Genomic DNA, 16792 nt, shown 5'->3' with positions numbered 1-16792 from the left:
TAATTTTGTCTCAATTAATCATTTCTAAAGAAGGAGATAATTAATAAGTGGCCTATGACTTAATTCATGTCCAAGACATGCAAATATTGGGTTGAAGTGGAGCCACAAACTTCGCATGCATCATACTAGTAAATTGAATGATTGTTTGCTCACAAACCAACACCAATTTGGCATGTGACATTGATGATGTAAGTAATAAAAAGAAAATCTCTCAATTGCCCACACATCCATTGTCTATAAATTTTTATTTTTAGATTTAAAATTTTAAAAAGCATTGTGGGATGTACATGAATTCTCATATTGACAATCCAACACCGCAATCTTTTAGATTTTATGAAAATTTTCATAATAAGAATTAAAAAAAGAAATTTTTTAGAATTTGATCATTGGTGTTGAAAATGGACGGCTATCTAATTATCTAAATTTAAAATTAAAATATAATAGTAAAGAATAATTTAAATTTTTTTTTTTTTTTTAATTCATAGAATTTCATTCTCTACAAATACTTTTTATATTGATCATATTTTTGAATGTGACAAAATGATGTTATTAGAAAATTTCAATTTTTTATATTGGGATGGTGAGAAAAATTCTCTTATTAGTACTTATCTCAGCAGTCTTACATGTTAAAACGGTATTGGACTGTAAGCAAACAATCAGTCCTTGTAAATTGGTCTAAAGTAATGCCATGGAAGCTTCATGGAAAGACTTTCTTGAATAACCTGTACGGATGGTTTGAAAATTTTGCCAAACATAACTTTCGGCTGTACAAATTTACAAATAGTAGAAATTATAAATTTAATATAAAGGTTACCCTCTGCATTTTCAATCCTATTGAATGCCGTGATCTCCCGGGAGGGACCCATATGAAATGACATAAACACCCTCATCTTCTATCTCTTGCCAAAAACACTTGATTGACCCCTTAAAAATCATCTAAGATCAGGTATTGTTTGTGAACAAAATGAGTCCCCACCACCCACCCACCCACTTACTTTTCTCCCTTTCATTCTATTATTACATGTCCGATTCTTTTTCCTTTTCATGTTCTTCTTTTTTGTCAACCTTCATCTCATCCAAGATAATCAAAGACATCTCGTAGAGTCATCTTCGTATCTTTCATGAATGAATCGAGATGAAATTTTAAATCTGTGATTGAAAATCACATCATGAAGTTGTTGATTTCTCATAAATCCATTGTTTTCAAATTTTGTCTCAAGGGTTTTGGTCAAGAGGTTGAAAATAAGGGTATTTTGACTATTTTACCTTAGCATCTCTCAAATGATGACCTCAATCATGGGAGTCTATCATCAAATTGAAAAACGCATTGGGTATCTCAGCTCTCACTAAAATTTTGACGAATATATCTAAGTTACCCAAGAAATTTCTATTGTTTTGAAATTTTAGAGTTTTCTTTAAATGCCAATCCACATGCAAAGAGGACATAAATGAGTTGGACTTGACTCCAAATTCCAGTGGTCCCAAAATCAAATTTAGCTGATTTGAATCCTTGGATTCTATCAAAATGAAAAATAAGTTGCGTATGGTTTGACATCCCATGACTCAGATCCAATCTGGATCAGATACAGACTCATCTTTAGATCCATCCGGATCCAAATGAAATAGAGCCCAACTAGCCTGACTAATTTAGTTAGATTTTAAATCTTACAAAGGGTTATTGAGGTAACATGGATTACAACATCGGCAATTAAACACCACAGCCTTCTAGATTTCAAGAAAAATCAATTTCAGATTTAAAAAAAAAAACAAAATAAACAATCAAACTAAAGAAATTAATTTTGAACTTGATCCCAAGTGAAATGGACAGCTAACCAACTCCCAATATTGAAATTGAAAACCAATGGTGAAAAATAATTTTTTTTTTTTTAAGATTTTAAGAAAAATGTTCCCTAAAATCCTATTGCATCAAATTATGTTTTTGGATGCCACAAGGTGATGTAATTAGGAAATTTTCCTTACTAACTTAATAAAGAAAATGTTTTTCAATAATGTATTGATATGAAAACTTATATGTTTAGATTTCTCACAATATCCTTTTTATACTCCTTTTCTATAACATAGATTCTTATTAAATGAAAGGCCTTTGATGAGAAAAATAGCGGGAGAAAATGCCATATATATATATATATATATATATATATATATATATAATATATATATATATATAGAGAGAGAGAGAGAGAGAGGAGAGAGAGAGAGAGAGAGAATTATCCATTAAAACTTTACTTGAATCAAACAATTTGGATCCTGCTAGGTTGGTTTCGGACTAAAATTCGAATCTAATTATGGATAACACTAGATTCCACCAGGTCCAACTCATTTTATAACCTAAGTGCAACTTGAAGAATACTTTAAAGATAATGCTGAAGTAACATTAAAATGTATATCGTGGGGGACATTTCTAATGTGGATGTGTGTCAAAATCATAGATACTTTCATAAAGATCTCACTTGTATCTTGATGAAAAGCATCTATGGTTCTAACACACATTCACGTCAGAACTGCCCCCCATACCCCCCATGATGTACATTTCAATGTTAGTCCAGCACAACTTAATGCTCAAGTTTTTTTTAAAAGAGAGATTTACCGAGCAAACCCAATTGTTGCATTTTTATTACAAAAACTCCTTCGAAGTTCTGACAATTCAAAAGAAACCTTACTATATGAAGTTTGTTACCCACCAAACCTCATTTTATCAAGTCGGTTACCCAACAAACCCTAGAGTGAGGATGCATGTCATAAAATTCAAATTTATCAGATTAATTTGTTACTTAACATACATTGGAGTGGATTTAACCTCATCAATTTGTGACATCAAAATCGTAATAATACAAGGTTTTAAAAGAAAAAATTATAAGTACTTTACAACAAAAAAAAAATACAAAATAAAGAGATAATTTTCACCATTGAATTTTAAGTTTAAATTTGGGAATTCGGTAGCCATCAATTTTCAACATCTATGATCAAGCTCAAAAAGTTTTGTTTTTTAAGAATATTTTGTTTTGAATCAATTTTTTCTATGAAACCTAGTAGGCTGTATTGTTGGATTGCTAATCTGATAATCCATCTGTGCCACTGACCCTTAATAAGATTTTGAGACTAACTAAGTTAGTCACAGTAGTATGATTCATAAAGTAAGGTTTGTTCAACTAACAAACTTGATAAAGGAAAGGGAGATTTTGTAATAAAATTGCAACAGATAGGTCTCCCAGTAAATCTCTCCTTGCAAAAACCAACCCATTCCAAACACGGCAGACTTTATACCCACTTGTATGAAGGGAATTATTGTCATATTTGATGATGATTTGACAAATTTAGACTTTGTCCCCAACAGGATTAGAAAATTACTCAATTTAATATAATTTAAAAAAAGAGTCGTGATAATCAAACTATCCCACATGGCAAACTCAATCGACTATTTGACGTGACAAGTTTGAAAATCGTAAATCTGCACTCCTCGGGATACACAGTTCTCTTGAGATATATTTTTTATGGGGATGTGCAGCTTTATATCCCAAGGAGCACAAATCTACAGTTTCCAAACTTGTCACGTCAAGGTAGTCAATTGAGTTTGCCACGTAGAATAGTCAGATTATCACGACTCTTAAAAAAATAAAAAGGGAAAGAAAATTTAACCATTCAAGTAGGTGACTCTTAAAAAAATAAAAAGGGAAAGAAAATTTAACCATTCAAGTAGGTGAACGGGACATGAAAAAAAAAAAAAATCAATAATTACATGTCAAACAAGTAATACCAGTGGCACTCCATCACTTAAAAATTTGGAGAGACTTGTACTTGATTTCCACACCCTTACGAGGTAGTGGGCTTTGAAGCAAAGGTGGTGGAAGGACCACAAGTAATCTTGGATTCTAATTTTGAATGAGGGTGGCAAAGAAAGAGAACTCCCTATTCTTGGATGCATTTCACATGTTAGGCGTAACTGGTGTATTCATGCATGGTTCATTGGTAACCTTGAGTTTGATCAGGGAAATCAATGAAAATTATAGATTCGGTCAATAGGAAGAAACTTATAATTCGTACTTGCTAATGGGTATTTTCGTCGATTGATCTTCCAGTATACTAGTTTCAACAATTCTCATACTTTATATTTCTTCATAGTTGCTTGGCCTCTAGTAGCTATTTGATCCACTGCTTTAGGTATTTGTACAAAAAAAAACAATGAAGTGGATTGAAAGAGATGACAAATGCTCCTCTTGGAGCTTGTAAGGATAAATAGTTAGAAATTTAAAATATAATGTATCTTTTAAATTTGAGTGCAAGAGGAAACTTATGGTCTGCAAGTTGTTGGTTTCACAAATTTAAAATTAAGGGTAAATCACATTTTGACCTCTTATGATTTGGTGTAATTACATACTAACCCTTAATGTTCTGACAATTGCACTTACCTCCATTAAAGTTATCAAAAGGATTAATTTAGATCCCTTCCGTTTATTTTCTAACAATAATCAGATTAGAAATACATTTTACGTTTTATAAATATAAAAGAAGACTATTTTACCAGTTTTTAAGAGTTTAGAAAGTAAGAATCACCAAAATTTCATAAAGAGTTAAGAACAGAGGAATCAACTAGATAAAGTTTTAAATTTTCTTTTACAATAAAAAATATAAAATGAGAGGGTTTAATGATCAAATAACATTGGAACATTAAGATCATCTCTTCTTTGGGAGGTTAGTGAAATTATTAAAAGATTAAGGAGTCAACATAGAATTATACAACCACCAGATGGGCGGCCGAGTGGTAGCACTTCGGGTCAAGGGGTGTGCTCTCCCTGTGGTCTCAAGTTCGATTTCCACCGACTACTAATCTCAGTGGCCACGGATCGCATGATTAAAATCCTGTTTCGCAAGACTTATTCGGAGATGAGGAAATAGTTGGTGCGTGCATGCTAGTCCAGATATCCTTCTAGTAAAAAATTAAAAAATATAAAAAATAAACATAAAATTATTCCAAGCTAAAGGGGGGCAAAGTATAATTTAATCCAAATTGAAATTGCATTCTCTGTATCGCAAGAAGTGTCCGCGTTGAGCCTTGAAACTTGAAAGTTGGAATTTTGCCCCCAACCACATTTTTCATGTGTCAAAACACTGACTTTTATTTAGGATACTGTATTTCAATTTTCTTTCTTGACTTAGAAAACAAACCAAAAGGTAGTCTTTGTGCGTATCTGCCAAACTTTCTTTCATTCCAAGGAAACACGTAAAATTTTTTAAAAAAAAACAAAAAAAAGTTTTTGTCAACGTATGCGTTGAAAATAAGCATTTTAAGGATTTTTTTTAGGGCATTTTAGGTAGTAATTTTTTTTTCAAGTGTATTTAATGCATTTTAACATGTGCCCTAAGAGCACATCTTAAAAATTCCGTTAAGAAAAAGAGGGATAAAAAGGGAGAAATTAATAATTGGTCAAGTTTGCGTCACACATGAAGATATGTTTCATTGCAATATATATAAATCGCAACAGTTGGATTTCATGTTTACACTATCCAGATTATTGTAGTCCGATCCATAATAGATTAGGTTTCGAAGACCCAAGAAGAATGACTTGAGAAAAAAAAAACATATAACTCCAACCGTTTGGATACAAAATTCAATGGTTGAGGTTTATCCTCAAGATAAGTAATTATGAGATGTGTGTAATTGGAATGCATGTAAATCTTGGATTTCATGTTTACATACAAGGGATCATTGTGTTCTCATTATTGATTCTTCATGAGTCACTAGAACCCAACCCACATGGGACAAGTTCCGATGACACGTGAAGAATGACTCATTAAAATAAAAAACATGATCTCAACCACACAGACACAAAATTCAATGGCTTAGATTTATCTTCGGAATAAGTAACTTTGACACGTGTGTTATCGGAATGCATATAAATGTCAACAGTTGAATTTTGTGTAGATACAGTTCGTATCAGGGGCGGATTTTCAGTGGGGGCACTTGCCCCCCCACAAGAATTTTCAAGTCTATTGATTAGTGAGTTATTGGGACAGATTTTAACCGCAGATAAAAAAAAATTTGCCACTATTGCTCTTACAAAAAAAAAATTCCACTCTTGGTTGCCCCCGCATGAGCAAAATCCTAGCCCCACCCCTGGTCGGATCATGTGTTTTCTCATGACTCATCCTTCATGAGTCAGTGGAACCAGTCCCACAATAATCGTTGGTCGTGGTGTGGTAAAAGCCTGGAGCCCACAGCCCAACTCACTCGACCAAATTTTTTGGACCCAGACCTGATCCAACCCGACTCCAGGCTCTACGAAAGTCCAGTCAATTCAAGCTTGGGCCTTGGTCTTGAAACTCCTCTCTAACAATTGGTTTGTTTTGGGGAAAGAAATTGAACTTTGAAAGATTATTTGAAGTTATTGCCACAATACCAAATAATTTGTTCTACAACCAAAATACCCGTACTCAATTCCATGTAAAATCATGTCTCTCTTTACTACAACTATGTCCATAAGTGCTCCCATTACCTCAAAATCCTTCTAACTAGAGCTATAATTGGCCTTTGTTGCATATATGACCAAACAGGATTGTCTTCGTTCCTTTGTTGCACCCTCACCCTTCATTCCTCCTCGCTCTTTTGGATATTAATCTGAACCCAAGGTAAACAAAGATGACAAAACAAGTACAACTTACAACATCACAAATTGCACTTGGAATAATCGGCAAAATTTTGCTGTTGGAATTGAATCCTACCATGAATTTCATCTGGTAACATTCACCGTGTACGAAGCCCCTGAAGTAACAAGAAGATGGATAGGCCTATTAATTAAGCAGAAACACTTGATTAAATCCTTCAATTAATCCTGAATTGGTCTAGATTTTCCGTTAGGCAGTTTACATCTAATGGGAAAAAATTCGAACTTAAAACCACGACAAGTGGTGATTGAAAACTCACAGAGATGCCAAACCATCTCTTATTTTTACAAGTCTAAGAAAAGAACCAGAATAAGATGAGGAATTGTTCCCTCAATTACAAATGCACATGTGCCTGAAGGAATTGTTTGTAATTTAATAAGTTAATTAAATGATGGTTTTGAAGAGTTGCAATGTAGAGCTAGACCGAACAACATTATGAACGGCTTGGTCAATCAGGGTCCTGCTTCAAGAGCTTGGGATCAAACACAACAACGACCACAACATTCAAACCATCACTGCCAATCTCAGAAGGAAATGCTACGGGCACTCAAATTCTATATTGCTGCACGTCCAACAGAATCATTATTGACTAGGTATAGTTGAGTTCACTGGATTCCAGCTCGCTACATATAAACAGAAATCATGTTAAAGGCGAAAAATTGGAAGAATATAACATTTCCATCAACTAATGCATAACAAAGAGGGCTTGAAAAGAAAATGAGAGAATCTTGGGTTTTATACACTGAATTAAAGAATACTTGAAGAGAAACTTGATAGCTTAATATGAAGATTTAGAACTAGAGAAAGCAGGGGAAAATAGATAATTGAATCTTCTGGGGTGGGAGACATAGAAAGCCAGTTTCCTTCATTCTACATGTTTTGAAGAACCTGCTATGTGCTGCACAACTCTTATGATATTTGTCACATTTGCAACTTTCCCTTTTGTGAAATTATAAATTCCCACAATATTCTCCATTCAACTCCATCTTGAACCAAATCTTCAGCCAAGGCATTTGTCTTTGGTCTTACAACCTCCATCCATGTCTCTTAGCCTAGCCCTTCCGTGTTATGGCCTTCATATAATGCAAGCAAGAGTTCCTCACAAATGTTGATATTGGCCTTCGTTATACAACACCAATCCCAACATCTTCATCTATACTACGCTTATTCTATTAACATCTTTAATTGGTTCTTGATTACTCACACCCAGCTTAATTTATCTTTGTCACTTGAAGGTGTCAACTTGCTAAGTTGGTTAGATTCTGAGATTGTCGATTTAGAAGGGAATGAAAAATATTAATCAAATCCTTTGGCTTTAGGAGATTGACCATCTCGAATTGGTCTAGGAGGTCTGGCTACCTCTAATTAGCCATCTTCTTCCCCATTTTATTTCTTTATATTGTTTATTTACGTAAAGATCCTACTTGAATGTTACAATAGCTCTGCATGGAGTTGAATTGTGAAATGGAATTCAAGTTATTGATCCTAGTATTTGGGATAAGGCCCAATTATCATGGCTTTTTCTTATACCCAATGTCTTGTATAAACTATCGTAGATCTTTTGTTTTCTTTCATTTACTGCATTCTTTGCTTCATTTTTAGTGATTCTATGTTTATTTGAAGTTCCCCCTATCTTTAACTCGTCACCTAATCTTGTTCACTTAGATTTCCCCAAGAACTTCACCATTGTAAGTAGGCCATTTCATCCCACTTCATATTAGTTCCTTAATCCAAATATTATTTTCTTTCCTCTATCAATTTGTCACTTGGTATGCTACAAATCATTTGCAATGCAAATAATTTTTTAAAATCAATTTTATTGGTGCTTGGTTACAAAATGCAAATGATTTGCCTTGCAAAAAAATTTACATGAATCACCTAAATTCTTAAGAAATTTCAACAAATGATTTGCAGTAAAAAAAAAGGTACCAAAGATCATTTGCAAAATTATTTGACTCCAACCTATGTATAGCAAAATTACTAAAATTCTCCTTATCAAGGAAACTAATCAAATTATAAAAATACCATCAATACTTGCCTACTTGGTGCAACAATATACACAAAAATTTTCGAAAATACTCTTCTTAAGATACATTAAATTGCATACTGAAATTACAAAAGTAAATTTTAAAATATAAAAGTAATCCCACTTACTGCAATAAAATGCATACGAATTCACAAACAATACATCTCATCATCATAATATTTACTTGCATATGAAAATTACAAAAGTGCCCTCACCAATTTTATTTCAAAAATATCCCTAATCATAGAGGTATTTTCATATGCATGTTATTGTAATAAGTACTAAAGATATTTTTGTAATTTGACTAGTTTCTTTTAATGAATATTTTTGTTATTCTAACATTGAGGTTACTATACCTTTAGAGACGGATATTTTGAAAATTCATATGTATGTTAATGTATCAAGTACTGAGGATAGTTGTAATTTGAATAATTTCTTTTATGAGATTGAATAGTTAAAATTGTCTCCATGCCTTATTTTAACAAGATATCACAACAAAATTGTTTAATGCAAATATCAACCAACCACAAAAAATAGAAAAATAAAAAATAAAAATCCACGAGAGATTTCGTAATGGTTACCAAGCAATAGTAAATATTTCATTGCACACCATTTGCATTCCAAATGATTGTAGTGTACCAAGCAGGGCTATGTGTCAGTCACCCCCAAAATTTTGCTACTAGGCACATTCTCTAATGCAGCAATCCTTGTAGCCCATGTTTACTGAAGTTAATTTGAAAGGCTGAGGGTGTGCCACATCAACAAGACAATTACATAATCGTTTAAATTTAAGAGTTTAGTGATCATCCGTTTTCAAACACACAAAAAAAAGGTTTTTTTTTTTCAAATCTAATCTAAAGTTCTAAACCATGAGTATAAGAGGGCTGAGTTGTTATTATTTTATTTTTCAATTTGATGTTGAGTGGACTGTACGATAAGAGCTACAGAACTACAGGAAAAGGGGGCTACAGACGATCCATTCTTTAATCCACCAACTCATGACTTTTTGCCTTATACTACACCAAAAAATCATCCTAATTGATGATTTAGTTACAATGGTTGTATAATGAGCATACCATGAACCAAAATTTCTAGCCCTTGATGAGAAGGAAAAAAAAAAAAAATTTATTGATCGAATCCAAATATTATAAAATTACCTATCACATTGGTTTTCAATGGAAACTAAGATTTCGTTTTCTTTTGCTTAATCAACGAAACTCTCCACGCCTTTCATCTTTAGCAGCCAAACTCATCTTCATCTTCTTCCCATAGAGAGAGAGAGAGAGAGAGGGTAGGGTTAGGTGGGTGAGTGGGAAAGATAAGATTACGTGGAATTGGATTGAGTGGGGGTTATCGTGTAACTACCTTCAGTTGAAATATCTTTTTTTTTTTATTTTTTTACTTTCCACGTGGCTGTTTTCTGCTAAGTTTTATAGAATAACAGCGTCATTCGACAGCAGCAAATTTAGATTCGGTCAGATCCATTGAGGAAAGTGAGTTGGGGATGTGGCAAAAACCTTATCCAAAAGAGTCGGTTGGACTGATTTGTGCCGACTTACTTCGATGGGACCCATCAATTATATTAAAGACACGTGGGCTGTAAAGTTAAAGTTGGATAATTTACACACGGAATCTCGAGGGGAACGTTTGATGATAACGTGGCACCAGCTCAAGGATCCAACAGGCGGCTGATAAAGCTGGAGTTAATTAAGTACACATCATCAGCAACCATCTTAGTGGAGAGATCTGTAGCTTTTACGGGTAAGATTCTAACTTTATGACTAGAGAAGGGAGTAATTTGACTACGTACAATGTCGTATGTTATAAACATTACGTCAGGTTGATGGAGAAATTAGATTTTAAATCACCATCTTATTATTAGATTGACTTTCTCTCCCTCCACCCCCACCCCAACCTCAAATCCGGCCGGACTAATAAATCTCAATCCAAATTGACTTCAGGTCAAGACTCCGATCAACCCAATTCAACATGAATCCAAATTATATATATAAATAATTTTTTTTTCTTAAATATATTTATAAAATTAATAACAAAATTATTTTTATTGATTCTTCTTTACATATTGAAATCTATTTTTATATATATATATATATATTTAAGTATACTATTTTACATATTTTTGAAAATGAATAATCGTTTTTACATAAATTTTGAAAAGACAAAAATGAGTTCAATCAGTCAAAAATTACTTAACTTGAAAATAAAATTAGATTTGCTCAATGAGTTAAATTCATTCAAAATTACTTAACTTAGACTAACCCGAACTCAATCCTATTATAGAAATTCAATCTTGGATTGAGCTTGGGTTAATGAACTCTAATCCGATAATTAAATTGAGTTGAGTTCGGATTGAGAGTTCTACAACTTAGGTTAACTCTTCAACTTGCCCAAGTTACAATCTTAATTTAGTGCACTTAAATGTGTCTCCTATAAAACCCATAAAAAAAAATAACAAAAAGATTTGTATATTAATATGTAGCTAGTGAGACTAACTTTGAAACGAACTGTCTACTTCAAAATTTGAAGGAATCTTCCTTGTACCAAAAAAGTGTTAAAGTGCAATAAATACACTATAAAATTTGAATTTTATATTGAAAATGACTTTGAAAAAATAATTTTTTTATCAAAATACCTTCAAATTCTAAATTTCAAAATATGTTTATTGCACTTTAACATGTGCCCTTAAGAAATCAAATAATAGTAATTGCCTTAAATCAATTTTTCAAAAAATAAGATATTAATTATAAATAAAAATAATACATAGTATTTTATGCACCAAGTGACCCTTAATGTACTCGTGCATACCCCAAAATAATTATAAATAAATGTTATCTTCTATCTCTTAGCCTCCATCTTATTGTACATTTTGCTTATCAGTAGCAAATCGACTAACTTGGATTTTTCCTCCAACGATAAATGATGACAACAGCATCATGCCAAAAGATTCTCAAGTTCATCAAAATGGATTTTAGCTCCAATGTCCTTGATTGACACATCATTTTACTATACGTGTAAACGCACCTACTTTCTAATCCTTCATTAATTGACTAGTCATCCAATCAAACGTCTCTACCGGTATTTTTATGGAGAATAAGCCAATGATTACATTTGAACTTCCTACGTGTCACTATATAATTGGTTATTGATTACCAAATCACGCCATTGAGTGCGGGCCCTGTCAGTTCGTTCACTATATCTGGTCAAAGTTAATTAGGTGGAAAAGTAAGATACATGAACCGTTTACTGTGTGAGGTTTATTGAAGACGATACACCTAAGATGCACAATTTGATTATCAAAATTAGCTTATAAAATGAGTAAATCCGCGCCGTCTTCGATGTACACGTGTACTGCACTCACATTCATTCAAAAATAAGAAAGAAAGAAAAAAATGAATCCAAAATAGGAAAAAACGTGTTGAGTTGTACGACTAGTCAGACTAGAAGCTACAAAAACCAAAATTTTCTTCTTTCCCAAATATAAATACCCTATACGCGTAAACTAAAACTTCTCACCAAATATCGCGAAACCCTATCCAAATTAAAGAGATTAATTAAATATTAATCGAAAGTAGACGAACAAACGATGTTTCAAGACGATTCCTGGATGATCGACAATCTTTCTTCATCTTCTTCTTCTTCTTCTCTTTGGTCTCGTCTCCAAGACAAGCTTTTCGAGAGAGCTCTTGTAATTTTTCCCGAGGAAACCCCCGATCGATGGCAAAAAATCGCATGTCAAGTTCCTGGGAAGACACCATCGGAAATCCGTGATCACTACGAGGCTTTAGTTCACGATGTGTCACAGATCGATTCGGGACTTGTGCAGTTGCCGAGTTACGAGGATGACTCGTTTAGGCCGAGTTGGGCTTCCGATTGTCCTACGAGTCAGATATCGTTTGGTTCGAAGGCGAAACAGAGCGAGACGGAGAGGAAGAAAGGGATTCCTTGGACAGAAGAAGAACACAGGTCAGAAACTTTTATTGATTCATCAATCTTCTGATCCCCTTTTTTTTAAGTTTTAATTGATAATCAATGTTTAAATGTTTCCAAAATTAAAACTTTTTTTTATTAAAACATTGAAATTCAGTTAAAATTGGAAATCGAAATCGTTTTTCCCCCTTGAAATTTTATCAAGAACTTGTTGGAAAGGTTCAATTAGGTTCCGTTTTGAAACTATCAAGTATTTTTTTCTTTTCTTTTCTTTTTCGGGAAATGTTTCTGTTTTTTAAAACAAAAAACTAAACTAAACTTTACCTAATTTAAAAAATAAAATAAAATTGACAGTTACTATTGCCACACCAATTATTACTAATGAACACCAATTCTGCGCAATTCACATAGAAATTGGTGTGAAATTAGTAAAGTTGGTGTGGCAATAGTAGCTCTCAAAAACAAATCTGAAATCTTTTTTCTGTCCCTAGGAATAATAGTTGTACGGTGCTGGCACCGCGTCCCTGTCGTTAGATCCAAAGGAAGAAGGAAAATTTTGCTGTCCCATAGATTTTTTATGTTGGATAATTTTGAGTCATTCGATTTGATTTGATTTGATTTTTATTTTTATTTTTTTATTTTTTGTGATTTTTATAATTAGCATATCGAAATAGTAACTCCAATGGTGGTAGGGCAAACATCATAAGACAAATTTGACCGTAAAGATTGTGACATGTAGTGTTAAGGATGTCTTTATCATAGAACAACTCCCCATTTTGATTACGCAAAATAACAACATTGATAAGGTGACACGTGTACAAGAAGACAAAGATCAATGATCCCTTTTGCTTGCTTTATTTCTTTCTTTTTTAAATGTGCCATCAATGATCATTGTTAGACATCATTGAATTGAACTCATTTTCTAATCTCTACTCAAATAGTTGGGCCACATTTGGATGGATCTAAAAATTAACCCAAACCCAATACGGGCTCGGTCAGTTACTTTGCCGTACCAATTTATTTTGGAAGGTAGAACCAAAGCCATGGCTTACAAGCTGCCAAACCAAAAAAAAGCAAAGAACAAAGGCCTAACCTCTCACATAAACTTTCCCATTTTTGTCATCCACAATAATACTCTAGAGCTCTTGAGGGAACTCATGACGCCCCATTGTTTTTTTTATTACTGTTCAAGTTAAAATATTATTTTTCATGCTTTTTTTTTTCCCCCTATTTGTTATTCAAGCCCTTTTGATGTTGTTGTTAAAATATTGCTTTTATTCTTGTTTGTTTAGGTGTTAAATATTTGCTTGCTAATATTTCTCATATGGAAAATATTGCTTAGTGATAGATAGACGTTGGATTTGATTGGTTAAAAAACAAATGATCAAACCAATTGCTTGGAATCAATCCTGAAAAACATTCATTCTATAATTAGTAAAAGTAACAAATCAAGCCTGATTATTTGGGTTTGTTATCAAAAGATTGGACTATAGGATTAGCGTGCCAAAAATATGTTCCACAAAAGTTCACAAAGGGTGACATCAAGCTTTCGTGTTGGAATAATGATTTTCTGACGCATGCCCCCATACACTCCCTGATGTGTCATGTGCTAGAACCATAGATTCTTTTCCTTGGGATACACAACTGCATATATTTATGGGGATGTACAATTTGTATCCCACAAAAGATGACATCAAGCTTTCGTGTTAGAATAATGATTTTCTGACGCATGGCCCCATACACTCCCTGACGTGGCATATGCTAGAACCATAGATTCTTTTCCTTGGGATACACAGCTGCATATATTTATGGGGATGTACAATTTGTATCCCACAGGAAAAAATCTATGGTTCTAGATCATGCCACATCCAGGGGCATGTGTCATAGGGGGCATCAGAAAATCACGACTCTTTGTGTTAAGGAGCTAACAAATTCTTGCCTAGACATAGAATTGTTGGTTACTGCACAATTTAATGTGCCACTGTTGATCTTCTATCTACGAAGATAGCGTCAAGATGGGCCCACATATAATGTGTTATGAACTCTGTATACCTTGCAATTGATGACCTCTACCATGATTTTCAACCCCTAATTAATTATAAATTATTGGGTTGGGTCAACTTTTCTGATAAAAGACCATGTGTAGATATAGCTAATTAATTTGATGTTTGAGTAAGTTTGGCCTCTGATTTGAACTTTTTTTTTGTTGTAATAGGCTTTTTCTAATTGGACTGCAGAAATATGGGAAAGGTGATTGGAGGAGTATATCACGTAATGCAGTGGTGTCGAGAACACCCACCCAAGTTGCTAGCCACGCTCAGAAGTACTATCTTCGTCTAAATTCAATGAAGAAAGAGAAGAAGAGATCAAGCATCCATGATATAACCACAGTCGAAGACAACAATGCAATGCCTCAACCAAACGACCAAAGTTTGGTTGCACCATGGGTCAGCCCTGTTCAGCACGCAATGCAGACAATGGAGACACCGATATCCTTTCCAGATCATGGAGATTCATCAGGGTATGAACGAAGATTTGGATTTCCCATGTAAAGAAGAAAGAAATTGGTCAATAGGTGTAGATATGAGCAATGACATGTAAAGTTTACCTTTTTTTTTTCTTTTCTTTTTTTCTCTTTTTCTCTTTTTCCCCCATATATTTGTAGTAAGGAAGAGGGGGTTGTTGGACTTATCTGAGAAGGAAAAAAAAAGAATTGAAAGAAGGGGTGTAAAGCTTTATATTAATAGTTATCAAGGGTTGAGTGGTTGAGTTGAAGGATCCAAGGTTGAATGTCATGGAGAGGAAAATGTCTTATCTGTAAATTGATTTGTTTTTTTGTTTTTTTTGGCAAATCAAATGAATGATTACAATGTTTATGACCATTCCTCGGATTGGTTTGCTTGGAATTCTTTCTTTATAGTTAATTATTAGAAATATCAATAAGGTGGATTTCAAGTTGGGAGGTGGGCCTATGTATTACGTGTTGGGATCTCTGTATACCTAATAGGCTTTTTCTAATTGTACTGCAGAAATATGGTAAAATGATTGTAGTGGTTTCGAGAGCGCCTAACCAGGTTGGTATCCATGCTAAGAAGTACCATCTTCATCTAAATTCAATGAAGCATAGGTCAAGCATCCATGATGTAACCGCAATCGAAGACGACAATGCCATGCCTTAACCAAACAATCTAAGTTGGTTGTGTGATGGTGTTGTGCAGAGGGGTTTTGTATTCAATTTGTGACTGAGATCTTAGCACGCAGATTGTTGTGCATCGAGTAATTATTTAAATTTCTGAGGTTATTCATGTAATCAGGTCAAAGTATAAATATACTAGGATTTTCTAGTTGAAGAGAAGGCAAATTTGAGAGAGAGGAGGCGGAGATAGTTGCTTGTTATAGTGAAGAATATAAGAACATAGTCCAGAAAATGATGAATCTCGTAATTTTGTATTTGTGTTTGTGTTTATATCTGTCTTCTTTACTTTGCATCTTGTGAGTTGTGATCAATATTCCTTGTCGATTTTCACAACACATGGGATGGACCTTTTCAAGAGGCAATGGAGCACCAAGATCCTTTCTAGGTCATGGAGATTCTTCTGGGTGTTGAAATAGACTTTTAAGATTTCTCATGTAAAGAAGGAAATAAGTGAATAGGTGCAGATATGGGCAATGACATGTAAAGAGTTTTTTTCCCCACTCAACCACTAGTTATGAAGTAAGTATTGTTAGACTTATATGATCAGAAAATAAAAAAAGTGAGTTCTAATGGTGTGCAAAGCTTTATATTTATTAATACATAATGAGGTTTTATTGGTTGAGTTGAAAGGATCCAAGGTTTCATGTAATGGAGAGGAAAGGGTCTTATATAATTTTTTTTCTAATAAAATGATTGACTATAATTTTTTTTGACTATTTCTTGAATGATAATGGCACATTAATTAAAAGCATTTCTTTTATTTTAACAAGACATGACCATGTTAATTGGTGTGTTTGAAATTCTTTCTTTAAAAAATGGGTTTGAAGTTAGTTACCGTGAGTAACCAGAAGTACATGTCTTGACTTGATATATTTAGGAAAATGCTGAGGTAACATTGAAATTGACATAATTTCACACATTGCTGATGTGGATGTGTGTTC

The 16792-nt window shown here is 33.4% G+C and overlaps 1 protein-coding gene and 1 long non-coding RNA gene across 2 annotated transcripts; one reads left to right on the top strand and one right to left on the bottom strand.

Annotated features, from left to right (window-relative positions):
- Window positions 1-6404: 6404 nt before the first annotated feature.
- LOC147385496 (uncharacterized) lies at window positions 6405-9991 on the bottom strand. The gene is made up of 3 exons (XR_015172356.1): window positions 9865-9991; window positions 6739-7304; window positions 6405-6634 (listed from the first exon to the last, which is right to left on the bottom strand). It is a non-coding gene; the product is annotated as an uncharacterized LOC147385496 (long non-coding RNA).
- Window positions 9992-12213: 2222 nt separating this feature from the next.
- LOC147385495 (transcription factor DIVARICATA-like) lies at window positions 12214-15537 on the top strand. Its single transcript, XM_086423026.1, has 2 exons — window positions 12214-12691; window positions 14871-15537. The coding sequence occupies exons 1-2, from the start codon at window positions 12312-12314 to the stop codon at window positions 15205-15207; spliced, it is 717 nt and encodes a 238-aa protein (XP_086279152.1). The 5' UTR covers window positions 12214-12311; the 3' UTR covers window positions 15208-15537.
- Window positions 15538-16792: the final 1255 nt, after the last annotated feature.

This window comes from Akebia trifoliata, chromosome 14 (genome assembly GCF_017979445.1).
Source record: "Akebia trifoliata isolate Shusen 1 chromosome 14, ASM1797944v1, whole genome shotgun sequence".
NCBI lineage: Eukaryota > Viridiplantae > Streptophyta > Magnoliopsida > Ranunculales > Lardizabalaceae > Akebia > Akebia trifoliata.
This window is presented reverse-complemented; position numbering and strand designations above follow the sequence as displayed.